Source organism: Dermacentor andersoni, chromosome 4, assembly GCF_023375885.2.
Source record: "Dermacentor andersoni chromosome 4, qqDerAnde1_hic_scaffold, whole genome shotgun sequence".
Taxonomy (NCBI): Eukaryota; Metazoa; Arthropoda; class Arachnida; order Ixodida; family Ixodidae; genus Dermacentor; species Dermacentor andersoni.
The window spans coordinates 178,458,364-178,486,314 of NC_092817.1; the positions used below are offsets into that span (position 1 = coordinate 178,458,364).

A 27,951-nucleotide genomic window follows, 5' to 3' on the forward strand; every position below is an offset into this window, starting at 1 on the left:
AGGGGCCCCGTAGCCGCTCGGCGGTAGAGATCTCGAGCCAGCTCGTGGGCCGCCTCGTTGCCGGGGACGGCTTCGTGCGCCGGAGTCCAAATTATTTGAATTTTTCTATCTAGCTTTCTCTGGTCTAGGATTCTGGCCGCTAAGGGCGAGATCCTTCCCTTGCTAAAATTTTGTATGGCAGTTTTGCTGTCACTGATCACAAATTTCGCGTCCGTTCCAGCGAAAGCTAATGCGATCGCAATTTCCTCGGCAACTTCTATGTTGCGCCCGCGCAGAGTGACAGCGGTCACGGGAATACCCCGGCCGCTGACGGCCGTTGCCACCGTAAAACTGCCGCTACCTCCCGCCGCGTCTACATGGGCCATCTATGAGATATTACCGAATCCGAGATATTACCGAATCTAATGTTTAATGCTTCGGCTCGTTTATGCCTCCTGTCTTTGCTATGTTCCGGGTGCATGTTTTTTGCCAGGGGGGGGGGGGGATAATCAGATTTTTTATAACTTCCCTATCTACTTCCACCTTTTGGGTGGGGCCTCTGTCCGGATTTATTCTGACTTTGGCCAATATGGCTCTTCCTGTCCTCGTGGTGCTAAGTCTCTCAATTTGAGAGGTTCGCACCGCTTCCGCCAGTTCTGCTCATGTGTTGTGCACTCCTAGAGCCATCAGTCTCTCTGCTGATGTACACATGGGCAGTCCCAGCGCTCGTTTTACGCATTTTCTCATTAGAGAATCAATCTTTTCTCTTTCCACCACTTTCAAATCGAGATATGGCGTTGCATAGTGCACCCGGCTGAATATGTACGCCTGTATTAGTTTAATGAAATTTCGCTCCTTTAGCCCTCGGCCTTTGCTGGCCACCCGCCTAATTAGGCTCAGGGTCTGTATTGCGTGATTCTGCAGCCTCTTGACGGTCTCGCCATTGTGGCCGTGTGACTGGAGAATCAGGCCCAAGATTCTAATTTGCTCGACTATCGGTACCTCTTTACCCGCCACTTTAATTTTGATCTCCGACGGTGCCTTGCACCTTAAGTGTTTCGGATTGTATATAAACAATTCTGATTTCTGCGGCGAGCATGCTAGGCCTCTCTCGGCCGCGTAATCGACTATGATGCCGGTGGCAGCCTGGAGCAGGCTTTCGACGGCTGAATCACTTCCCCGGTTGACCCAGAGGGTGATACCATCCGCATATATACTAAATTTTAATCCCTCGAGCTTTGCCAATTGCTCGGGGAGTTCTCTCATAGCCACGTTGAAGAGTAGGGGAGACAGCACTGATCCCGGGGGCGTACCCTCACTCCCTAGCTCAATTGTGGGGGATTCTAGCGTTCGGAACCTCATGCAAGCAGTTCTTCCCGTCAGGAAGTCCCTGATGTATCGATATGTCTTGGTACCTACATTAATCTTGTTCAGCCCTTCCAGGACCGCCTCAGGAATTCGGTGCTTCATGGCAGAGAAAAGTTCTGGACTTGCGATGGCTCTCATTTATTTGTATTTTTGCGGGTTGATCTGCGTGGGATGTGTTTATGTTTGGCACGTTTCGTCCCTCAAGCAATCTTTAATTCCAGCTCGGTTTCTCTTTTACTTTGTGCGTGTGCAGGCGGGCATGTCAGTGTTTGTGCGAACACTTCGGTAGTGAATTTTCTGTCGTCTGTTATATTTGTGTCTGTTTCTACTCTCGTTTATGTCGTTTTTGGAGTAGTGTGTGTCTTGTGGCTCTTTGCACATTCCGCTGCCTGTGTTCCGAGTGTTCCTGAGTTGACTGTCGCCGTTCAGTTGTTCGCGGTGGAACGGTCGGACGAGTCGGGGGAGGGGGGGGGTTGGTATCTCAGGTAGACCTAAAGTGTAGTTCTGTACTTATCCTTAATAAAGGATTTCATGTGTTGAGAAACCAGCTGCATTCCTCTGCGGCTTATTTGGAAGTCGTCCCAAGCTAGATGTTCCTGCGGTGCTTCGTGTATTTCTGCGTGGGGCATCGCGTCAACGTTCTTGTGGAATTGTTCTATGTAGAAAATAATGAGTTGAGTTTGCTGGTCTCCTCACTGTGTTTCATCAGTGCGTTAGTTTGGTGGATTAGTGAGCGGTGTTTGTTTTATAGGTGGGGAGCGACAGTTGTACAGTGATGCGTGCGTTTGAGCGAATTGTTTGTATTACGACGTTGATAGAATCACAATTTACCTAAAGACTATTGAACATGGTAATATATTCGACAAGGCAAGGCTGTTGCTACTAAAGAGAAATATCTGTTCCCGTCGCGAGAGGAAATATACGGTATCATGGCTCATACACAAGTTTAAATGCGTACACCCGACGGGAATGAATTTGGCACGTGGCACCTTAGAATCTTTAAAAGCTGGACCTTACATCTAAAATCCTCATATAATCCACCAAAGCACAAAACACGTTGTGCCACCAACTAACAATATTCTTAACCACACCTATTCCTCCATTTCCAATTTTTTCCTGCCTACTACTCAATTTAATACACTCTTTCATGTTTTTACGTTTATATCAACTGCACGACCCCTTTTCCCATGTACACCAGCCCTCGCTTGCTTCTCCTCATGCCACCCTACTATTCTGGTTTCGATTAAGCCCCCTTTTATGCCTGTTTTTATTATATTTTTTAAAACAGCCTCACCTACACATTCCAAAATCGAAGATTCCAGGATACCTTTTTCGGCGCCTCAGCCACACAGGGTATTCCCACTTCTGCATACCGCCGTGATGAGACTTACACTGAGCTACTGCGGTAACGTCCATTGAAAGGCCATGTCACTGCTTTCCAGCCACCCCATGCATTGCACCGCAGACACCTTATCGTTATCTTAACCCTTTCAAAATTACCCGATGCATTGCTGCTACGCTATTCAAGTCATTCTTTCATCATCATCATCATCATCATCATCATCAGCCTGATTACGCCCACTGCAGGGCAAAGGCTTCTCCCATACTTCTCCAACAACCCCGGTCATGTACTAATTGTGGCCATGTCGTCCCTGCAAGGGTCTTAACCTCATCCGCCCACCTAACCTTCTGCCGCCCCCAGCTACGCTTCCCTTCCCTTGGAATCTAGTCCGTAACCATTAATGACCATCGGTTATCTTCCCTCCTCATTACATGTCCTGCCCATGGCCACTTCGTTTTCTTGATTTCAACTAAGATGTCATTAACTCGAGTTTGTTCCCTCACCCAATCTGCTCTTTTCTTATCCTTTTCTTTCTCTTTCCTTCTTTCTTTCTTTCTTTAACATTCTTTCAACTTCCGTCTGTTTCGGTCTTTTTTTTACTCGCGCACTGACCGCCTGACTGGCTATTCTAAAGCCATATAAACGTGTCGGCAACGACACCCCTGCATGCTCCCTAACCTCTCGCTTCCGCAACGCCCGGTATGCCTTTCTTTTTGTTTTCTTGTTATTTTTTCCCTCTTGGTGTCTTTTTTTCCCTCTTGGTGCCTTTTCACTCCCTCGCTCGTTTCTCCCTCTTGAGAACCAGGCATAGACCTCAGGCGACAGTGCTCATTCTCTTTGAAGTCTCTCCCTTTACAACCAACCGCCACTGACAACAACCGCACGTGACATCACTACACTAACCCATTAAAGCTAACATGCCGAGGATGACAAGGCCGCTTGTGACGATGCCCTGTGCAACGCCTCTCATGACATACACGATGTGCAATGGGCATCCTCACCATGTGTATTTGAAGGAAGGACGCAACCTCCCCCTTGCAATCGACGAAATTCGTTCGATAGAAAGATCTTCTGTCGGAGTCCATGGAATGTCTCATTTTATACTTGCGTAGTCAGGAAATTACAAGGTGTAAACAGAAGTTTTATTAGGATTCCGTGATGAATTCTAGTAAAGGCATGGGACAACGCATCAGTATATGGCTATAAAGAGTACTAAAAAGCACTTTTTAGGTGATATGAAATCCTGACTAGTATCTGAAATTCCCTCGCGATGTTTAAATATGGTGCAGGGATACATGGGCGAAAATCTAAAGAGCGAGAATACTTCCCATGACATATTCGCTGGTATTAGAGTTAAGTGACCACTACTTGTATTTACCTAATAATTTATACAGCGATAGCAGTTCCCGAATACGAATACGAAGTCACGAGTTCTAACTTAACCCCCAAAGTGACGTTTTAAGTTAATGGAAGGCTCTAAACATAACAGCTCCACAAATAACGCTCGCAATAGACCGTAGCAATGTTTTATTCTTCAATGATTGATCATAGTGGCGGCATGGTAACATTTTGGATACATTTTAAGCACCTGCAATGAACTGGATACATATATGGCTACCTTTCGCGATTTCCTGGTCACTTTTATTTTTTTCCACCTGCCAACACTGCAGCGTGAGGTCAGTCTGCTGTACCAGCGTGTGTGACGGGGATCAGTGCGCCTGTAAGGGGTGACGGCTAGCGGCTACGAGTAAGGCTTGATGTGATGCTACCTTGGGTGTTGCCCCTTAGACTGATGCCATGACTTGCTTGCGAACAAGGGCTGCTCTCTTCGTTGGTGGAACGAAAGCGTGAGAAGAAAAGTGGCGATGACCACGATATGGCGCCAAAGTAGCACACGTCGTCTGCATTGAAACACAGCGCTGCATTAGCTGAGTCCTGTCTGCGGTGGCTTCTGTGAAACGCAACCACGCGTCCCCCACACGCAGCCTCTCGGGATCTCCCGATTAGCGAGGAAAACGCGCCACACTTCACTCCGTTTGGAACGTGCCGCACAAGACAGATTGTCCGCGCCAGCCAATATATCGTGAAATCAAAACGCATATAAAGCGGCACTGAAATATTGTGTTAGGGAGTATAGTAATTGCTGCTGAATAAAAAAAAAATCAGTAGTAGAGTTATGAACAGTTTTGAATTAGAGAATTAACAAAAAACGAAGGCTTACTCCGAGGGTATGGAAAAAGTCGCAGAATCAACCTACTGCAGTACCCATCCGGGAAGTTTTCCGGTTGACCACATGGTATCGATGCAGAGGTTGCACTTCCATCGCGTATGTTCGCATCTGCTAAGGGCAAGTACCTGCATCGTCCCCGCGGCTAACTTGGTTAGACGTGTAAGACAGGCGCGTCCGGCGAGACCCGTGTGATCGGGCCTCAGCACAGCTTGTTCAATTCAGTCATTGCGGCATAAACGCTTCCCTATTCGCAGTTTACATGTCTTCCGCTCGCCGAAACAGAACATATGCCCTCCTCTCCAATGGAAACGAAAAGAAAGTTAGCGCCTTTGCAAGACGTCGGTGAAATTTCACCGTAGGAATGTACGTGACCCCAATTTAGGCGCACCACCTTTGCCTTATCAGAAGAGCTCTGCGACTTTCGAAACGTTTGGCTTCTAGAGATTGTGATATAAAGTCTCATGAACATTGATAGCGAGCGCCTACTACCACCCAAAAGCGTGAACGCTCGAGTAGGCTCTTATCGAGAAAAGAAAAATGCTACATAGAAAGGGACGAGCAGAGAAACTAGGAGGGTCCTCTGACAATCCTTCTCTCTTTGCGCTAGCCAGATAAGATACGGTTTGAAGCGCAGAAGCCAATAAAACACGATAATACCGTGGCTTTACTTTGACGACGCCTCTTCTGCGCAAAGTCCTTAGATTAAAGGCGACTGCGGAGATTGGATGGGCGTCATCATGCTTGATTAGGTTTACGCTTCCAGTGTACCATCAGCAGAAGCTGCTGGCGCTGTATTTTCGGTAAGCTCCATCGAGGCCGTGTTTTCTTGTAATTCACGGCTTCCTTGACGCTTAAAGCCAAGCGAACACACGTCGTGAACCTGACGGAAAGGTGCAACTCATTGTTTACTGGCGGTTCACACGCAGGTAAGTCTTCAACACGCTATTCAATGAATGGAGCGTACGCAGAATCGACGCAAGGTATGAGCGAACTCAAGTGCTATCATACCTATGTTAATATCATTGTAGATTTTTGTCTATATTACTGAGTTGCAATTATGTGAAGTTGTATAAGTAGGGGCTACATTTAGGAGATACATGTTGGCCCAAGACGCACCTTCGTATATGTTATCACCAAACCTATACTGAAAATGTTTGTATGAGGTAGCACAAGCCAAGCGAATAGTGGTGTGCGCTCTGGAACCAACGTCAGAAGCAGCAATTACGCTTAATGTGCGATGAGTCGTTAATGCAGAAGTTAGCAGACAGGTTTAGTTACACGTACGTAGAGGCTTTGCGTACGTAGAGCTACTACGTGTGAGCAATGCGCATGCGTAGAACGTAGCGGGCGCGCGCGCGTCTCACGGACGTACGTGAGATTCAATTCTTTGCGTGCGTTTCTTGCGCACGCAGACAGCTTCGCGAGGGAGTTCCGCGAGATCACGAACAAGCGATAGTGGGCCGCGCACCGGCAGACGGCTCGCATCGAAACACGGCGACAGGATTGAATTGGCTACCGCCGTGTTCCCATTTCCCGATAGATGGAGCTTCGGGGTCCCTCTTGGCGTGCGTCGCGTACGTGTAGCTAAAAGCGTTTAAGATGGCGTGCACGTAAGGTACGTAGGCTTTTCACGTTTGCGTACGTGAAGCCTCTACGTACGTGTAACTAAAGCTGTCTAGCAGCGGACAATAAATAAAGCACCCTTAGTGGCACAGAGATAACTTAAGCTGTCGCTAACTGTCTGTCAATGTCGAGACCATCACTTTAAGTGGTCCGTATGAAGTCTCCGTAACATTCGTTGCTCCTGAAGAAGCGCACGAATATTCAGTTGGCAGAAGTAACAGAACTAGGCCAACCTATTGAACATGATGCGTAAATGATGTTTCATTTCACGCCGGCAGGAAGTTCGGGTGGTATCTTGGCGGACATATTACGATTGGCTCTCGATAGTGATAGATGATAGTCTAGCTTATCTGAACAAAGCAGGCGGCTTGCCTTGTTGCTGGCTGCGATCGCTGTGGCTAAAACGGCCATACGGTCTTCTTAGCTCATGGGCACTCGGGTTTTACTTTTCTACGTAGAATAATACTGCATCACACGAGTAGGTAAGTTTGTTTTGTTTTGTTTACCAACAGTATTTTGTGGAAGGTTTTAGCGGTTACACAACCTTCGATTATCATTTTTTAGCAGAACAGTATTAATAAGTTGAATCGCAGAAAACATGAGCCAATCAAACTTCGCTATGTATCTAGAGGGGTCCAGTCTAGCTGTAGATATCAACAGGTGGAAATAAACAGTGGAAATCGTGAATTCGTAATATGTTGAACTAATATAGCGCGGCATATTAACATGCTTCTACGGCAGTCACATTGAAGCGGATGTTTGGCGGCCTCTACATAACGGCAGCTCAAATCATCAACTGTATCTGCTAGGTCGGAAGAAGGTAGACATTTCATATAGGCAGCGTGCTACAGAATATATGGTACGCTATATTACAAGCCGAGTCACTCTTATGACGCAGGAAAAGAAGCCGAGAAGCTGCATTTTACCGCTTCCACCACCTGTCAATTTACAATATCCACGAGCGACCCCATAACGTCGCGATGGCGTAAATCCAACTTCTCGGTGCAGACAGGCTGCCAAAAGTATCAAACTGCCTACTATACCATGAAAACGAGACGCGGTTCCTGGAACCGGCTGGCGCATTCGTAGGGAAAGTCAATGTGCAGCATCCAAACATACGCATACAACTACATAATATATAAACACGTTGGAATCAATGAATTCAGAGAGGCGCCACAGTCTTGCATTGAGATCCCTTCTAAAATCTATGCGTGGGCCATTCCCCGATGGCCGCTTCATCGATTAGGAGGAAACGACACACGCTCTTACCAACCACCAAGCAGACCGCAGCGCGCGTGTACTCGTTGGTTTCAATGTACGAGTACACGAGTACGGGTATCAGTACCAGAACTGCATAATCCCTATCCGACGTATCACAAAACAAAGCCTTTATCGGCACACCGACGGAATCTCAACGGCACACACGCTGTATTTTTCCACAGGTAATTGGAAGCCACTTTGACGTCGTACGTAAATTTTGGTTGCCCTGTAAGACATGAACTGAGAAGCATTCAATATGCACTGTATACTCAGGAGGAGTTCTTGTTTGTCTATTTTCTCTATAGGTGTTTTTATATCTATCGTTCATCTTACCGGTGACCAGAACAACAGTTTAACCTTGGTATTTCGCCTGTGCCAAACTTCTTGCCTATACTGCTGTTTTTAATTTACCGCATAACTTTATCCTAGTTTTAAAGATATGCAATGCAATCTAGGAAAACGTGACCGATAGCACGTTGGTTACTGTATGTAACAGTTAGCACAGTTTATTAAAGTGACTCTCTTGAATATTTATTCAAGAATAATTACCCTCTGCAAAAGTGCCGAATATAGGGTAAAACTTCAAATGAGAAGTTTGTAGGGCCTTCTGCGAAAAATTTCACGCAGTGCCTTTTAATTTAATAAGCAGAGTTATGGAGTGGGGCCCACCATTCCATTCGCACGGTGTTGCGGAGTGCGGAAATGTTTGGAAACTCTTTAGAATTATTGGAGTTTGACCATTCTCAATCTTTAACTGGCCTAGCTGACCGATTCTACTCCTACTTTACAGTAAATGAAACGCTTTCTCTATAATGGCTGAATATTTTCGCTTACACGGCCCGTAACAATAACATACCCTTGAAAATTTAACAATCTCACCAATAATAATGTGTATAATTGTTACCGCGTACGTACTATAATTTTGTCACTTCGAAAAGCATTCTTGTTTGTCATGACAATATCGCGTTTTATATTTACTGGAATATGCTAGGAGGCATTATTTTTTCCAGGCCACCTTTGTGACCACCTGTTATCCCGCCTTCTCGATATTAGGCAATGTGAAAAAAAAATGCGTGCTTAAAATCACCATGGACTGGCGCAGGCTGTAATCATATGCGACATTGTCTTCGGCCTCAAAGTTTCTGTGGTCATTATAGAGTGGTCTTGAGAAATCGTATCATTCTTGGCAGCTAATTCGTGCTGACTTTAAATGCACGCAATCCCTGTAACGCAGAAAAGTTTCATGGTCTCCAGAAGTGCTGAATCTGTAGAATACCGTTTTGTTGGTAATTATTGCGGCAGAGGCAGTCACCTATGGAAGATACTGAAAGAGCTGTGATTAAAAAAAAACGGAAACCTGTAGGAAATTGGCCAAATCTAGTTTAGAGAAATTTACAGATATAGTGTACTTGTAGTGCTGTTAAAAATGAACGTTTAGCGGTCTAGAATAATGTGCTCATTTGATTCAAATTCCATTCCGGAGTTTCGGTGTTTAATTCCTTTTCCATTCCATCTGCCCGACAACTATTCCGCTGGTTGGAAAACGTGAAATGATTATCATTTCAGCTTCGCGTAGCCACTGCGCAACACTAGGAGAAAGTCCGCAATGTATTAAATAAATCAAGCGACACGCCTGCTTGTGTGCTCATTTACAACAATCTCAATCATGTCATGTAAAATACGAGAGTATGGCGATTGTGCCTGAAGCAGCATAAAGAGGCAGAGGTGGTTAAACTGCTACAATACATTTCCCTAAGAAGCCCTACCGTACAGAACTATTTCGTGCGGTTCCTGCGAGTGCATAACGGCATCCTTGTCCGTTGCACGTAGAGTTATGGGATTAGAAATCAGGAATATTTATTTCAGAAATGTCGACAAGCTTTTATCGCTTCAATTTTGCTCTGTGATGCAGGGATCCCGATAATATTACCCACAAATATGAAGGCTCGTATCCATGATCGTGTCATCTACTCGCCATACCCCGGTGTGGACATTCCTGAGTGCTCTTTCTACTATCTGGCCAAGGAGAAACTGCTGGTGAACCCTGAAAAACTACTGCTGGTGAGTACACAGTAATGTTTGTTTCGGGATCGCATCACATGTACATCCGGAGCCGTGGCTGTGTTGCAAGTCACGGTTGAGTTCTTGCAACGGTGGCACACCACATTGCATTTCAGGTACATTGTAGACAGTCACACGAAGATAATCATCTAGGAAGTCATTAATGCACCAGAGGAAGATAGCAGAGCAGGCCAGGATTCCTGATGCGGACCAGTAAGCGCGGGCGCGTCCAATCAAGGTACAGAAAAGAAAACTCGGACGTGCTCTCTTCCTTGTGCTCTCTTCCACTCATCGAAGTAATGTAGTTGTCGAGTACAGTTTTCAATTCGTGTGGGACAGCTTTGCGCGAGGAATGATGCGCTATGTTTAAACTATACGGCGTAGCAATGAAAGATATATGTATTATGGTAACAAATACTTTACAAAAGCTCATATTTCCTCCAACGCCAGATTGCGTGGCACCGCAGTTTCACGCCTGTTTCACGGAGCAACTGTTATTCAGAAGAGCTGCAGTTTTTTGAAAGCTGTGACGCCATGCAAGTGCTATCTACGGGCAAAGAGTAAAAGTCTACTGTCCTAGACCCGTTGTGAAAAGACGTACATTCTTTCTAAAGGAGCCCATGCATACGTGTACCTGTTTATGCGCGTTTCAAACAACCACTTTGTGCCTGTAAGTGGCCAGTCAAAGAACGATCGCTCCAGATTGATAAGAACAGAAATTTGCCTCTGGTGAAGGGACTCCACCTTTATCATTCTTGTTTGGTGGAAAAAAATCGCACGTAGTAAATGCTGGGAAAGTGTTACATAGAAATGAAGTTCGCCTGAGTGGATGCCTGGGCACCTTGGTAATAGTCTGCTATTATCAAGAATGTCAAAATAACACTGGAAGCGAGATGAATGTTTACTGTTCTGTACATTTCTTCTAACATTGTTACAAGGATTAAAGCCATCCCTTGTGTAATGCCTCCGGGCCTTTAAGGTGAAAATAAATGAAATCAAATGAGATACCCCGGCTATATATTAACTGAAAAGCCCGATGAAAAGGTGCGAGATGTAATGACCTTGGAAGGATGGTTGTTGTGACTAGAAAAATGTAGAATTTTTTTTTTATCTTTCAAAAGAAAAGGCCTGAGTATGAGAAAATAAGTTGTTCTTTTGTATAATAGGTGAGTACTTGCAGTAAAGAAACGCTGTATACAGATGTCTCTAAGTCAACACATGTTACAAATGAAGAACACTTCGCAGAACATTGCATCAGGTTAACAACCGACCATTCCACCACCGGAGATGACTTCCGAAATAGAGAATACAATAGGAATACCGATGAAGCTAACAGGTGTTGACCAAGGCAGGTAACTAAGAAGCGAGAGGCATGATAATATTTATTGGGACCAAGCGGCCTTTGCGGTCACTGGCTTCTCTATTGGCGGAGCTCCACAGCTGGAATCACGCGATAGCAAGCGACCATGCTGCTCACGCGGTTTCCGGTGGTCCAACGAGACTACCTGAAATTCACGAAGTAGGCTTTTTCACACTATTTTATTCCGCGGTATGGAACGGCCGACCTCCTGATCACGCACCATTGTACCGAGAGTAAGCTTGCAAACAGTTATGATGAAGTAAGACAAACATTATGGCTAAGATAGCGGCTAAAGCTTCTGTGTGTCTGACTTATTTTTGGTCGAGGACGAAGTCCGCCATCATGCGTGGGTCAACGACATGAGTGAAGAAGCACACTTTGAGCATTTCGCAAATCGTCTACTGCACCTGTGGACGGTTCGCAAACTGCACTGAGAACTACTACAAAGGTTAGCCTACGTAAGGAGATTCACATGTATGACGAACGAAAGGCTTACTGAGGTCATAAGGAGCAAAACAATAAGGTTCTACTACCTTATTGTGAAGACCATTTCGCAGATGAAGCTCGCTGCTTCGAATTAAGAGTCGCAGGCTGCGAAGGCAAAGTCAGCGCCAGTAGCAATACATGGCAACGTGATGTGCCTTGTTGTGTGAACAGAAAACGTTATTTATCAGGACACATTACATAGACCCTCTGCGAGTGGGCTGCTGGCGCTCAGCCCTATATGTCGTCAGAGCAGGTACCGGTTTATTGCTACAATCATACATTCGTGCACATGTTGAAGTACAGGTAGCAAATTTAGCCGACCATCTATGTAGGCATGTGTAGAATCGAAGTAAGGTGTATATATATATATATATATATATATATATATATATATATATATATATATATATATCTGCGTGTCGACTAAAACACTTTTTTCTCTTTGTCAACACCATCGCTAATTCCAGGGTTCCCAGTGTTTCATTGCAGGTCCTGTCGTTTGTGCTCATGATTATTACGAGACAGTCATTTACGCATGCGCATGTTCATCGCTGAAGTGTTGCAGAAAGTGTTTGGCTCTGAGCGGCAGTCGCTATCCCCAAAAAGTGACATCAAATTACACGTTCTCTCCGCACATCATGTATGTAGGACGCTGTTTGGACTTTCATAAAAGAGCATTGACTGAATATTATATTGAAACACCTCTACGCGCGTACTTCGCTCTCTACACGAATAGTAAACAAAATAACTTTAAGATGTCGTTTACAAGCCTTTAGGTGAGTCACGCACCTTCTTAAAATAATTTATGCAACAAGAACAAGAATAAGGAAGAGCAAGAACAAGAACACGAATGTCTCTTGCAATGGCCATGAATTCCACGGTGATACCTGAGGGAAGCTATTTGCGCACGCAGCAAGTGAGCCACAGAGACGCAGCGCGAATGCCCAGCAGCGACCAGCCATATGATAGGAACTAGCGTAAAACATGTTGCGCTGGGTGAAAAGGAGCCTTGAATCCGTATCGATACTCCATTGGTTTCTGTTTAAACAAATAGTATTTCTCTGCTAGAATAACGGCGCAACTGAGAGAAAGACGCTACTGATTCATAGCTTAAATTCCAGGTGTTTCTTACGCTGTGCGGAATGACAACTAATTGACAACTTACAATTAATCAAATATTCGCGATAACTTTTCAAAAGGGTTTCCAGCGTTACCATGAGCGCAATCAAGAAATTCAAGCTCTCTTATGGAGTGCCCTGTAGGGGAGTTCTGCTTCACAACTGCATGAGTACTACGCCCTTCTGGTATGAACTATGTTGTGTAGCGTAGCCGCTTACCGGAGCGAGATAGTGTCTGTCAACCATAGTGGGGCGTAGAAGTCATTGGCAATATTCGCCAGACTATAAGCGATTACATATTAGCTGGTGGCGTAATAACAGTGTCCGTCAGCCAAGTCTCTGCTGGAAAACTCTTCAGTCGGTGAATGCGGAACTATTAAAGTAATAATACCAAGGGGATGGCGATAACAGTTTGAAAACTTCTTTGTCTAGTAACCTACTAGGACCTAGCCTAGGACCTTTTGCTCCACAATTCCCATATACGCAGAGTACTCTGTGCAACGTAAGGACGCTATATCCCCGCTAACATGAACATCGTTGTAGCACCTGCACATTCCAGCATTCATCCCCGTACGTGTGGGCACCTTCTTAGAATTTTTGTAGGCAATGACATGCTATCCTTATCCCTATAACATCATATGGTGTCTTTCGGTTGCAACTCAGCAAGTGGTAGATATCGTGTCGTCCAGGATTTGGAAGCATGGGTCTGACTCGGAGGTGGCTCCAATGGTCGAGCTGCTAAATTGCTCGAATGATAGCCTGCTTCAGGACAATGAGAACCACATAGTTAGGTCAAGTAAACGTCAGATGGCAGATGGTACAATTGTGCCATGCGGTGCATTAGTAGAATGTTGCAAACGAGTGAATGTTACGACCATTTGCAGGTTAGCGATGTCGTCAGCCTCACCGGAAGCCAAACCTTGGCTCACATGAAGCGTTATGCTGTTGGTTTCCGGAATAATGGCGTGGTTCCTGGAGACCGGGTCTGCATACACCTGGACAATGGAGTGGAAAATCTAGTAGCCATCTATGGCTGCATCCTCGCTGGAGCAGTGGTTGTCTTAGCCAGGCGTTCAGTTACCGAAAGTAAGTGGAGCACAATTTTCCTCTTGTTTGCTTGCAATGGAGGAACGAAGAGGTGAGGGGGGGGGGGGGCGTAGAGGTGTGAATGACCGTGAAAAAGCAAAATTCTGGGTACAGAAGAAGAGTAATCGAAAATTGTGTACAGAAATTTATGATTCTGCACAAATCACTGACCGTAAAGCTTGTTTTCTGCACCTGCTCTCTTGTTCTTCTCTTCGCCTCCCCTATCTACCACCCCAAGTGTAGGGTGGCAAACTAAACAAGGTCCCGGTGACCTCCCTCCCTTTCCTTCCTGCCTTCTCTATCTCTGTCTTTCAGCAAAGCAAACAGCTCCGCATTGGCAGTGAAACCGCTTTCTCTGTCTGTATAAGTACATAGTTTTACGTTCGAAGAGACAAAATGTATGTAAAACTAATGCTGGGTGCTCCGAGACAAACATAATGAATTGTTAGGTGAGACCACCACTCGTCTTATTTGTAGTTCTTTCAGTATCTGTCAGTGTGTGTAGGACATCCGCTTAGCAACATTTCTGCAAATACCCTACAAAGAAATGCTTTAGGGAAATTGAATGTTAAATAATAGCTACCGTGATTAAGTAAAAGCTACCTGCTGGGATGCGCTGTTATCACTTTTTAAAGCCAAGCTTTCTTTGACTCTTCCTTCGACTATCCCACGGCGGTGACTGCTGCTATTGTCTTAAACACCACGTCAGGAGGTGCTTCAGAGCATGTGCTTGCATGACAGGAGTGCGGCAGAGAGGAAAGGCAACGCGAGAAACTTGTGAACCTTTGCACTGTGGCGAACGTGCACTATGCCCTCTCGAGCTCCCTGGGCGTCGCCGCATTAGCCTCGTGACATCTGTTAAATCTTTGATCCCCGCCAAACACTGCAGAAATTCCAGCGCTGACCTCCCTACAAACGTGCAAGTGCAGAAGGAAACTAGATAGAATCATAGAGAGGCGGGTGGAGAGAAGGCAGAGAATGAGTAGAATCGACACAGTCGCGAATCGAGTGAAGAACCGCCTTGCCGCGTTTCGCTTGCAGTTTCCATTCAAGGTGGAGGTGGGGGATAAGGAAAATGTGACCTGAGAAGGCAAGGAAGCGCTACACATTACAGTGGTTGCATGCAAATGGGTTAAATATAAGTGCAAGATGCCATACTGTACGATTCTGGTGTTTCTGAAAAATAAATGCCACATATATTTGTCAAGTGCACAACTTACGCAGATCGTGCAGAAGGAGAGCCGCATTCAAGCACAGCGTATGGTCTGGCAACACTGCGGAAGCGGTCACACGTCACATCAACACTTCTGTGCCCAGTGTTTAAGTTTTACAGCTATGACATTGCTCGAGGTCGTGGGTTTGGTACCGACTGCGGCAGCCGCATTTCGACGAGGGCTAAATAATAAAACGCTCGTTTTATGGACACATTACAGAACACCACGGTGTCAGAATTGACCGCCACGGCGCCGTGAATCATAACATATTGTGGTTTTTGCACATGCACACCCATAGTTACCTAAATGTTTATTACTTCTGTCGCGATCCGTTGTGCCATGTAAGGCTATGAATAAGCTCGAAAGCCTCAGAGGTTATAAAGTATTGCGCACAACAACACCTCAACGAAACACCTCCCCATGTGCGTTCTTTTTACTAGGCGGAGAAACCGCAGTAGTACACGCAAGGTAAAATATAACATCAACGCGCCGCCCTCGTGTCGGCTAAGCGTTCAATACACTAAACATTCGCCGTCAATATCTTAACTAAGCAAAAAGCGCAGAATGATTCGGTTACATTGTTTTCCACAGCACGTGGGACCCTCATAACGTTTATTTCTTTTATTTGGAACCTTGTTAAACGTTGTGAGTGCTCTTGCCTATGCAGACAGAAACAAAGTTGCCAATTTAGGTCTGACAAACCTTGTAGTGCTCCGACATGTGAATAATACGCGCAACGACGAAGGATTGATAACAATGGAGTAATGATGATAGAAGTATGGTGTGACTAGGACGAATTGACGATGACGGCATGGTGACAATGCGATGACGCTGAATAATGGTGATGGAACGATACGACGGCATAGAAATTACGGGAGGTAGAATGTCTCGAGTTAGGTGCCTGACCGACACCGCAGTGCATTGTCAGTGACAAGTGCTGCACCTCACCGATAACTCGAAATGATGCTCAGACCTGCCGTGTCTTGCACCGTACGCCTCACCGACGGTAATAGGTATCCAGTCTTCTTGAATTGTAGCCGAAAGTGACAGACACAGAGACTAGAAGCAGGCAGCCCGAGTGCTCCTCCTTTCTGCTCCTAATATCTGTGTGTGTCACTTTGCTCTACAATCCAAGAATATTGCCACGACCTTGACACAACTGCTAGCCACTCGGTGCAGTTCGGTGCCACATGCTAAGCATGTTGGGTGGCACCGAGAAGAAAACGACGAAGGTGCAAGGATAGCTATATGAAAGATCTGCAGCATGGGCAGAAGTCTTTTGTGGCTTTGTCTGTAACAAACTGGTGGAGTTGCCAGGTGCGCGTCTATGTACTCTGACCCCCAGGAACTGGCAGCGGACAACCTGCGCAAAAGTCGACGGCTTTAAAGACTGCAAGACGGCCTGCAAGATCTGCCGAGGTTGTCCACCACAACCACAAGCAAGACACATGAGAGATACGGTACGGGACAGCCTACTGCGTCGCTAGTTCTCCACACGCCACGCTGGCAGCGGCTGTTCCATGATGAGCTTTTCGAGGACGTGCAAAACTGGCTCGAGGGCTTCGATCGTGTGGCTGACGTCAATTATTGGGATGAACAGAAAAACGTAACGAACGTGTACTTCGCCCTAGAGGACTCTGCCCGAACGTGTTTCGCTAACCGTGAGCCATCCATCACCACCTGGCAAGAATTTCAACGGCAGATACGTGATACGCACAACAGTCCAGCAAGAAGAGAGCGAACAGAGCAAGCTCTTCAGAGTAGGGCTCAAAAGCCGAAAGAAAGCGTAGCCATGTTCGCAGAGGACATGTCGCGGCTTTTCAAGCGTGCTAACACTGGCATGACAAAAGCGAAGAAGGTCCGCCTGCTGATGCGAGCAGTGAAAGAGCAGCTGTTTGTTGGACTGATGTGAAGGCATCTAGCTGCAGTAGCTGAGTTTGTCATTGAGGCAACTGCAATGGAGCGAGCCCTTCAGGAACGCTTCTCGGCCTACGATCGCCAAATCAGCCTGGGATCAGCATCTCCGCTCTCATTGCCCCGTGAAACCTGTGCGTTTCGAGATCTTGTGCGTTGTGTCGTGCGTGAGGAGCTCGATTGACTACAGGGAGTGCAATTTCAACCGACCCTAATATCAATCACAGATATCGTCCGCGAAGAAGTACGCCAGACGGCACAGCCATTCGTTCAAACCAGACCTGAAGCCACCACCGTACTGACTTATGCGCAAACAGTGAGGCTACGTGCCCAACCCGTGAACCACCCCAACCCACCTTCTCCTGAAGAACCGCTGTGCCACTTCCAGGGCCAAGCTGCACATACAAAGATGTGCGGGTCCACGAGCACCCGAATCAATACGCGAAAGTCAGACGTGTGGCGCACACATATCAGCCACTCTGCTTTCACTGTGGCGAAGTGGGAAATTGTACCGTGCCAGCTACTACCGAAGAATAGGACTCCAGGGCTATCACCCAGCGCTCATCACCCACGGGAGGGAGAGCGACCGAGAGAAATGCAGCAATATCTCGCCAGTCAACCTTCGTCGCCGTACGCGCAGTTCCCACCGGTTGAACAGTCCCTGCTAATGACCCGATCTCCGTCTCCGCAGAGGTGCCAGTCACGATCACCACCTCCTCGACGTTGGTCGTCACCTAGCCGCTACACTACGTTCTCCGCTTCCGTGGGCAACCGGGTTGTGAGCCCAAGTCGGGGAAACTAAGAACAGCGACCTCCGGGGGTGGGGCCGCTGTCCAACGCACTTCGAAAGATCCTCCGCTGCGACACCCCGACGATGACATCGACGACAATAACGACGATAACGACGAGGACAACGACGACTGCGTACCTTCGGCACCTCCCTTCGACAACCGTGAACCTGTTCCATCCGACATACTCGTTTCTGTAGATGACCTCCCGGTAACCGCTCTTGTCGATACTGGTGCCGATTATTGTGTCACGAGCAGACAACTGCTTACTGCGCTTCGTAAGGTGATGATACCGTGACCAGGACATAAGCTCCGTACAGCCGGCGGTCATGTTCTCACGCCGATCGCCAAATGCACTGCGAGGATACAATACAAATTTGTGAGGCTGCATTTGTCGGTTCATTTATCATAGTGTCAGAGTGTTCTAGGCAGGTCATTCTCGGCATGGACTTTCTTCGGGAGTACGGCGCTATCATAAAGCATCGCGAGTTGCTTCTCAGTTTTTCCAGCGAACACGCAACTCATTCGGACGACTATCACCCACAGTCCACTGTGGTATACGTTTGCGGTGACTGCTCTACTTTGCCACCCCGGAGTACTGCTTTGACCACCGTAGAAACAGACGATCATCCTCCCCATCTTAGAATCGCTGAAGGCAATCTGTCAGTCTTGTTGGCTCGACAGCTTTGTGTAGCCCGATGCATCTTGCAGCTGTGGTCACGGACTGCTCAGATTTTAGTGCCCGATTTCCGTCGTGAATACCAGCATTTTGCCCTACGAACTGCCATCGCCTATTTGGAGCCAGTCAATGAGTATTGCTTGTTTAACTGTAGGACACAATGATCGAGATTCTAACTGTGACGTAGCAGCCAACAGTAATATTAATGTGAATTCTAAATTATCAGGCGAACAAGATAGCATTCGAAGCATTTTACAGTCTTTTGCGGACTGTTTGGCTTCATCACCGAAGGGAACAAAACGCCTATTGCGAAACACAGAATTATTACAAGTCCCAATGGAACACACGTGCGCCAACGTGCCTACCGTGTTTGTCATAAAGAGCAAAACGCCATCCCAAAGCAAGTCCAACAAATGCTTATCGATGACATCATACAGCCCTACACCAATCCATGGCTGCACTTGTGGTTCTGGTGAAAAAGAAAGACGGTACACTGCCTTTTTGCATTGACTATCGCAAGCTTAACAACGTTACGAAGAAGGACGTTTATCCCGATCCCCGCATCGACAACTCTTTGGACCGCCTTAGACTTGCTCGATACTTCTCATCGATGGACCTTCGCAGCGGCTACTGGCAAATAGAGGTTGATGACCGTGACCGTGAGAAAACCGCATTTATTACGCCTGACGGACTCTACGAATTCAAGGTCCTTCCTTTCGGAGCGTGCTCTGCGCCTGCTACTTTTCAGCGCATGATGGACACGGTTCTATCAGGTCTTAAGTGGCACTCACGCCTTGTCTATTCAGACGATATCATTGTGTTTTCAAAACATTTAAGCAGCTCCTCCAGTGCTTACCAGCTGTTCTTGCGCAATTTGTACTGCTGGCCTGTCTTTAAATCCTCAAAAATGCCATTTCGGGTATGACGAACACAAATTATTAGGCCATGCCATTAGCTACGAAGGCATTCGACCAGACTGGAAAAAACCATTGCTGTTGCTTCGATTCGAACACCTTTGAACAAAAACGAACTCCGCCATTTTCTACGGCTTTGCGCATATTATTGACGCTTTGTGGCTAACTTTTCAAGGATAGCCGAACATTTGCAATGGTTAACAAAGGATAATGTTCCGTTTGTCTGGGAGCAGGACCAAAAAGAGGCCTTCTGTGGACTCCAGGAACGTCTGCACACATCTCCAGTTCTAGGACACTGACGAAGACAGTGACACCGATTCGCACATGGATGCCAGCAACGCTGGCCTTGGTGCCGTCCTTGTACAGTGGCAAGATAGAGCCGAGCACGTCATTGCGTACGCAAGCCGCACTTTGTCTCAAGCTGAAAGGAACTATTCCACTACGGAGAAGGAATGCTTGGCCGTTCAGTTGGCAATTGGTAAGTTCCGACCATATTTGTACGCCCGATTGTTTCGAGTTGAGGCATATCACCATTCATTGTGCTGGCTCGCCAGACTGAACCATCCATCTGGCCGTCTTGCAAGCTGGAGTCTTAAGTTGAAAGAACACGATATGAGCATAGTGTTCAAGTCCGGGCGTAAACACACCGACGCCGACGGCCTTTCACGGGGCTCCTTTTCACCCGTCGCATTCGACGTTGATGAAGAGGACGCATTTCTATCCATTATCACTGTATCAGACATCAGCAAGCAGCAGCGCGATGATTCACAACTCCGGCCTCTCGTAGACTACCTTGAGAACCGTCCACCAGAGCCGCCTCGTATGTTCGTCCGCAAGTTATCCTCGTACTTTATCTGCGATGGCGTCCTCAACAAATTCGGTTTTCAGTCGTCCGCAACCGCCTGCCTTCTTGTAGTGCCGTCTTCACTACTTGACGACATCCTTCGGGCTTCTCACGACGGGCCATCTTCGGGCCACTTGGGATTCGCACGGACGTCTTCACGCGTAGGCCAAAAATACTTCTGGCCTAAACTTCACCGTAAGGTAAAGCAATACGTGAAGACATGCTGCGACTGCCAGAGAGGCAAGACACCACCCATGCTTCCCGCTGGACTTCTCCCTCCCGTGGATCCTCGGCGGATCCCTTTTCAGCAGGTTGGAACAGATTTGCTTGGACCATTCCCCATGTCGAGAGCTGGTAACCGTTGGATTGCTGTTGCCACAGACTGTCTTACACGTTACATAGAAACCCGAGCTATCCCACGACGCACTGCTAATGATATTGCAAACTTCTTTGTACATCGTATCGTACTCCGTCCCTGTGCTCCAACAGTGGTTATAACCGACCGGATCACAACATTTACAACGCAGCTCACAGAAGATACCATGCTTCTCAGTGGTACAGTTCACCACAAAGCCACTGCTTACCATCCCCAGACGAATGGGCTCGCAGAAAGACTAAGGGCCAAACAATGAAACTTTCCTTTCCTTCGAGTGCTTCCTAACCTTACGTGAGGCTTCCTTGCAGCGAAGGACCGATGGAGGAAGCAAGCGTACTCTGAAAGCTCCCTTCGCCCATCCTCACGTAAGGAGCGGTTGTCGCATGCCTGGGTTCGAGATGATCTCTTCAAAGCTTTACGCGAACACCATTATTCCGTAAAAAATGTTGTGTCGTCACACAATTTTCAAATTGAAGAGCTAATACAGAGATGCCTGGGTGTCTTTTTCTAGTTTTGTTCACTAAGCGTAAAAAAAGTACCATATTACAGTGCAAAACTTGATGTGCTCCAGCAACGCTGGCACGCCGGCGTCGTGCAACGCCTAGCAACGCCTATCACCGCTTTCATGCCGCGGGCGTGACTGAAGCGAACATGCCTGGCAACACGTACCAGGCTCGCGCTTCTCCGCAGGTGGACGACAGCGCGCATGCGCATGGAAACCAAGTAGCTACGCGTTGGGGTGAAGCGCTCGTTCAGGGCCAGGAGTGGATTAAGGACGCATGAAGGTAGCTTCGTATATAAATCCGAACGTGCACACCAAGGTGCTCACTGCATGTCTCGACATAGAGCGAATCCCCCAACGTCGCAGACAGGAATTTGCATGTTGATGACACCACATTTCGTTGCTGCGCACATTAAGTCTATCACACTCTATCGACTACATGACGAGCCTACCACTAGGCACCGCAGCATTACCCGCACCTATGACTGAGTCTGCTTGTTTTTTCTGGCCCGGTCTTCAGCGTCCTGTGCGCCGATATATTTGCGCTTGAGACGTAGGCCAACGCTGCTGACTCCCTTCCACGCTTCCCGCTAGTCTTCTTGATCCCATCAACATTTCTCCCCAACGTTTTTTTTTTTTTTTTTTGGTGTAGGACTCGCTCTACTTGGGTCTTTTCCAACGTCCAGTGTCGGCACCAAATGCGTGTCTGTTGCGGGCGATTACGCCACTCCCTCCACCACTACACTATGCTTGGCAATCTGCTAGGCCACGGTATTTCTTCTGCACAATGTTTCGTCGCACCAAGAAGAATGCGTATATCCAGTGAATTTTCGCCGGTGAAAGATAATCTGCTGGTGAAAATTAATCTGGAGTTTCCACTATGGCGTACCTCATAAACAAATCGTGGTTTTCGCACGTAAAAGCGCATAATTCTGTTGCACTAAGGCGCTCGTCGCGTGATGCACATGAATCACGAATGCTGCTACTTATCTAAAGTCATTGAATAAGTTCATCAACCAGGCTATACTGCCCGCTTAGTCGCCCCTGCTTATCACCAGCAGGAAATGGCCTTACCGAACGCCTCCACAGAACACTGAGTGACATGGCTGCTCTGTATGGCGCCGTAGACCACCGCTACTAGGACGTAGTTCGGCCGTATGTTACTTTTACACATAGCCCACACGCCATGAGGTAGCTTGTTAATCGCCGTTTTACGACTGTTTCGCCGTGATCCTATTTTGTATCTTGGCAACGTATATTGCAATGCACTACAGTCGACTAGCGCTTATCTCCAATAAGCACTATATTTCGCTGCCCAGGCTTGTCAGATTGCACGCATCCACCTCGCAATTCCGAGGCTTACCGAAAGTCCCACTGCAGCAGGCGCCACAGGGACTTTTAGTTATCGTCTCGTTCCCTCGTTCGCCTGTGGTCAGCTTCTCGTCGTTTTGGCCTACCAAAATCATTTTTGTGGCGTTATTCAGATCCCTACAGGATCCTACGACTACTTTCCGATGCCAGATATATTGAAATTTATGCAGCCGACTGTGCTGCATCGTCAGTTCAACCAAAAGCGGATGTTATTACTGCTGCTTGTTTGAAACACTACATGACAGTGGCTTGCTCACGAATGGCGTCGGATTCCCGGCGGCGTATTCTCGCATGGAAGAAGCCGACTAGCAAACTAAAACGAGGAAGACGGAGTTCGCTGTCGTGACCTAGCGGCAGCCGGTGCCACATTTTGAGACTAAATTGTACCTGCTGTGCTGGCCGTATTACTTCCGTTTGCGCTTGCTTCTGCGTCGAAGCAATATTATTGAGATGCTTTATCAGATTTACAGTGCTTCCATCTTTTCTTGCCGCTTTTTTTGCGGCGTACACGTTCCCTTTTCAATCCTACAACTTATAACCTGCTCCAGATGCGTTAAGTGAATGAACCGGGGCGCCCCATTATTTCTGGTATAGGCACTGTAATTGAAAACGTATCTACGTATGTAGACTGTGTTGTTAGTACCTGGCGCTATAAGATAACGCTCTCTCACTTTTTTTTATCTCCCAATATGGCAATCAGCCCTTCAAGATTGTTAAAAAAATTTTCAGTCCACCGCCACTTCGCCTGTCTGCCACGCGACGTCGCGAAAGCCGCAATATGAGGTTGGCACCTTAAATATATATGACTACCACGAACGAAAGGCAAATAATTAGCGCTAATTTTACGCCTTTTTCGCCATTAGCCCTTGCCATTTGTCAAAAGCTTTCGCGGTCTGCCCACTTCGCTTGTCTGCCACGCGACGTCACAAAACCACAAAAGCTCTTCGCGTCAAAGGTAACTGAACGCGTTAAAGACGTGTTAGTATGCCGAACAAACGTGAAATCTGTTCTAAATAGCCTAAGACTGCCCTCTTCTGAAAGGAACAAAATATGGCTGCCGAAGAACGATTCTCGCACGGGCTGCTCGGAGCTGCCCTGAGCATCGATTTATTTCCATGTAATAAATCCTTTTGCGTGACAGCGTTACATTAACCAGCCCTTGCAGTACATATGCGATATCGCTCTGTCACCTCTTGACTATAACAATAACTTTATTGAAGCGTCCTGATGAACTAGACTTGAAGGATCTCAAGGCACCCCAATCAACTAGGTGACTCCGCCCAAGTCGGCACCGGGAGGTGGTTACTCTCTGCGACGTCACGGGCCCTCTGGACGGCATGTAGTTGGGGCGTAAATTCCGCGCTCTTCAGCAAGGCGTCCCACTTGGAGTTGTAAGGATGTCCGAAGCCTACGTTGTACGGGCACAGCCAGAGCATGGGGTCAAAGGTACAGCATGCGTGACATCATTTGGAGCACGACTGTGGCAAGTTGGTGTCTATCCAACTAAGCGGTCTTGGTGTGAAGTGCGATCTTGTTTGTAAGATTCTGAAAAGAGCGGCCTGAGGCCTGTTCAGTTTCAGGCTTGGGGGAGGGAATTCCCTCCTGCTTTTTCTGTAATGCGACGTAATTTCATGATAGGTGGTAATAGGATCTTTGAAGGGGCAATCCTGTGAGTGAGATGGACCGATATCTCTGGCGCGGTTCATAAATTAGCGCGCCAGGGAGTTGGCCCGCTCGTTATGGTTCCAACCCGCTTCCTTAGATATATCGTTCACATGGGCTGGGAACCAATTGCTAAGCTATGGCCCTGCAGCTTTCTCGCTGGTAGCACTACGAAAGGATCAGTTGACGATGCCGGCTGCGTGTTTAAAAAATAGAGTGGACGAGAAAGCCCTGACCGCCGTGCTCGAGTCGGAGAAAATGGTCGTCGGGACTTTTGAAGCTTGAAGAGCCAAGGCTATCACGGTTTCATCCGCCTCGTTCACGTATTTACTCCACATTAACGCGACACTGGTAAGTTATAGGCGCGCGTCAACGACCGAGATTGCAAACCAGTTTTCGCTGCCGTATTTGGCGGCATCGACAAAGAATGCGTATGCTCTGTAAGGACCGATTCCCTGAAGAATGGTTCTAGCTCGTGATCTTCTGAAACCTTCGTTATATATCGGGTGGATGCGCCACGGTATGCGCTCTACCTTTATACGCTCGCGCGCTAATTTTTACAGGGGGTATCTGTTGAGCAGTGCTTGTATAGGGACCATCTTCTTCAAGAATCCCAATGCCCGACTTAGTTGATTAAAGCCTGGAGATCTGAACAATAAGGTGTGCTCCGATTAATTCACGTCTGGTGCTGTGAACTCCGAGTTCGAGCAGTTTTACCGTGCTGGTAGACTGTGGAATACTCAGTATTATTGTGACGCTGGACTTGATGAGCGTGTCGAGTTTGTTCTTTTCGATTTTGCTGCATTTTAGGAACGATGCTGTGTAAGTAATATGACTTGTGAAAAAAGCTTGGAAGACCCTGAGTAGGTTGTCCTCCTTGAGTCTTCGCCTTTTGCTTATGATTCTAGTGACAAGTCTTAGTATATTGCTCGCCTGCTCACCTAGCATGTTTAGAACTTCTGCATTACAGCGCTAAGCGTTCATTAAAACTTCGAAAATTTTGATAGAGATCAACCACGGAATGGGGTGTCCGTCTCGTGTCGTAATTCTGACTGGCCGCATTTTCAGAGGCTCGAGGTTCCCTAACGCCCTGCCTGGACTGTCTGTAGAGAAGGAGTTCGGATTTGGTCAGTGAAAGCTTGCAACCCGTGCATGTAAGGAATTATTCGGTTACCTCTATAGCCGCCTGGAGAGGTTGCGCTAGATCAGCAAGAGATCCCCCGGGGCCGAAGCCTGCGTGGCTCCGTAGTTGCCCAGCTCGTAACGGCTGCCCGAGATCGTCCCCAGTCGAAGGAACGCTTTCCTTTCTTATAGGAACCGAAGCGTTAAATTAAAGAATTTCCGCCCCAGGTTCAGAGAAGAAATTTCGTTCAAGATGTGTTCGTGGGCCAAGTTATCAAAGACCTTTGCGAGGTCGAGTGCAATGGTTCCTTGGACGTCCCGCGTCCCGTTGTCCAATGCGGATCTTTTCAGGAGGAGCATTGCGTCCTGCATGGAGACTCTCTTTCTAAAGCCTATTAGATTAGGCCTAAATAGTTAGTGGTTATCTATGTGAACGACTATTCGATTGTGCAATGCGTGCTCGGCCACTTTGCAACTACACGATGTTAGAGATATGGGACGCAGGTTATTTATGTGCGGAAGTTTCCCTGGTTTGGGGATGAGCACCACCTTGGCAGTGCGCCATTCCTACGGGACCTGTCCCGAGCTCCACACGTCGTTTATCTCTGCCGTTAGGATATCGATGGCCTTGGCGTGCAGGTACGAAGGAGTTTCTTGGTGACCACGTCCGGCCCAGAGGCCGCCGACCTTCCATTTAGGCTAAAGAGCACGTGTCTGATTTTCTAAATTGTGAAACCTTCGTTTAGTTTTGGTCTCTCAGGCCCCGTGTATGCCACTCTCGCGTTTCTGCCTTGTGAATCTTCTTCCTTGACGGCTAGGTAGGTTTGCGTCAGGTCGTTGACAATTAATTCGTTCTTGATGCCCGAGATGACCTGCTTACGTATGAGCCTATCGACGGCGATATTTAACGCACTCCTTGACTGTTTGTCGTTCAGGAGGCCTTTAAGCAGATTGCACTTCCTATCTTTTTTTCATACAACCATCCGTTCCGTTGCACGTCTCGTCCCACTGTTGCATGCCCAGCTGCCTTGAATACCAGTCTATTTCCTCGTTTACTGACGTTAGTTTTGCTCGTAGTCGGCGATTTAATTTCTGCATTTTCCACCTATCCGCGAGAGTGTGTTTAGCCTCCGCGAGATGCGCTAACAGCGAGTCAGTTTTGGGGACTTCAAGATGTGTGGTGATTTCATTGGTCGCGTTTTTGACGGCCTAGTTTAGATTGGCAATTAGATCTTTGAAGGATTAGCTTGAAGGGCCCGTTTCGGCTCGACCTTTCCGGAAAACATCCCAATTGACAGATTCATATTTGACCGGAGGTTTGGGTTTGACCTGCACCGCGATTTCGAGAACGTAGTGATCACTACCCAAGTCCTCCTGGAGATTATCTCACTTGCCCCCAATATTTCGGAAGAATGCGAGGTCTAGTGTTGTGTCTCGACTGACCGAATTACCTCTTCTGGTGGGAAACCTAAGATCCGTAAGAAGCGTGAGGTTAGAATCGACTGTATATTCGGCTAAATTTGTGCCCCTCTTGCTGTTAAAGCCGTATTACCATTCCGTGTAGGGAGCGTTGAAGTCCCTGCTATTAAGACGGGCGTGTTTCTGGCTGCACTTATTGCGGAAAGGAAGCGTGCAAGAAAGTCTCTGTTCCTATGCGCAGGTGGGCTGTGGACATTAACAATAAAGACATTCGCGTTGCTGGATCTACTGGGCACGATCTCGATCAGTTGCGCTCCTAGTCCTCTCCAATATTTTGGAACAGTGTGCTCCACAAAGGAGACCTTCTTTTTAACTAGGACGGCAATGCCTCTCCCTGTTTCGCTTTTGTACTCTACTTGTACGATAGCTCGATAGAGTGGTCTCCTTCTCGGCGAGCCTCCCCTGCAGTAAGATGACTTGTGGCTTGTCTGCCACCAACCTGATGAGCTGACCTAATGGAGCCTTGCGCCCCTGGAACTTAGCGCAGTTCCACTGTCATATTTTGACGGTGTTGGTATTTTCGATCGCCATCTTGTTTACCTTGAAATTTTCAGAAAACTTTGGCACCCCCGTCTGTATTTGAACCGGTTGGGAGCGGTTCAGAATGTGTTTGTTCAGTATGCTTAGAAATAATCAAAATATTATATGCCTTATTTGGGCATACGGTGTCTTCCTTCGCTTGCTGCTAAGGCAGGGCCACCGCCATGACCAGGGCTTGAGCTAGCAGTACTATGTCTGCTTTGGATACGTCGAGGCCTCCCTTAAGGTGTACGATAATATTGATCTGTTCCTTGGGGAGCTTCGGAAGACGCGAAGCTGCAGTGACTTGCGGCAAAATAATTTTAGCCAGTCCCTTGTCTGTGTGGTAGCCAGCCGGCTTGTTCACGGTGCCGCGTTGGCCATCTCGTAATGGCGAGCTCTTCGTCTCCTGATTTTTACGGTTGCTAAGGGCAGTGATCCACCAAGCACCGTTGAGATCTTCCTGCCAGCTCTTCCTAGCTAAAGACCAGTTCTAGCTGCACATTTAGAGTACCGTTGCACACCGCCATTATTTTCGACGAGCCACCGCAAGTTAACTAAGCAGAAGCAGACCAATTGACACCGGCACCACTCTCGTCATCCAGTTATCTGTTTTCATTGCTCTGGCTTCTCCCCATCGGAACGCCCTCCACT

The 27,951-nt window shown here is 47.3% G+C and overlaps 1 protein-coding gene across 3 annotated transcripts in view; it reads left to right on the plus strand.

Annotated features, from left to right (window-relative positions):
- Window positions 1-5,618: 5,618 nt before the first annotated feature.
- The window catches only part of LOC126530659 (luciferin 4-monooxygenase-like), a 110,309-nt gene continuing 87,976 nt past the window's right edge, over window positions 5,619-27,951 (plus strand). Inside the window, exons 1-3 of one of the 3 annotated variants that reach the window (XM_055070689.2) lie at window positions 5,619-5,845; window positions 9,715-9,863; window positions 13,712-13,913. In XM_055070689.2, coding sequence (XP_054926664.2) covers window positions 9,741-9,863; window positions 13,712-13,913 — 325 coding nt within the window. In that variant the 5' untranslated portion in view covers window positions 5,619-5,845; window positions 9,715-9,740. Of the gene's footprint in view, window positions 5,846-6,925; window positions 7,025-9,714; window positions 9,864-13,711; window positions 13,914-27,951 lie in introns of those variants that run through there. The other 2 variants (XM_055070690.2, XM_055070691.2) reach the window with 2 other exon arrangements.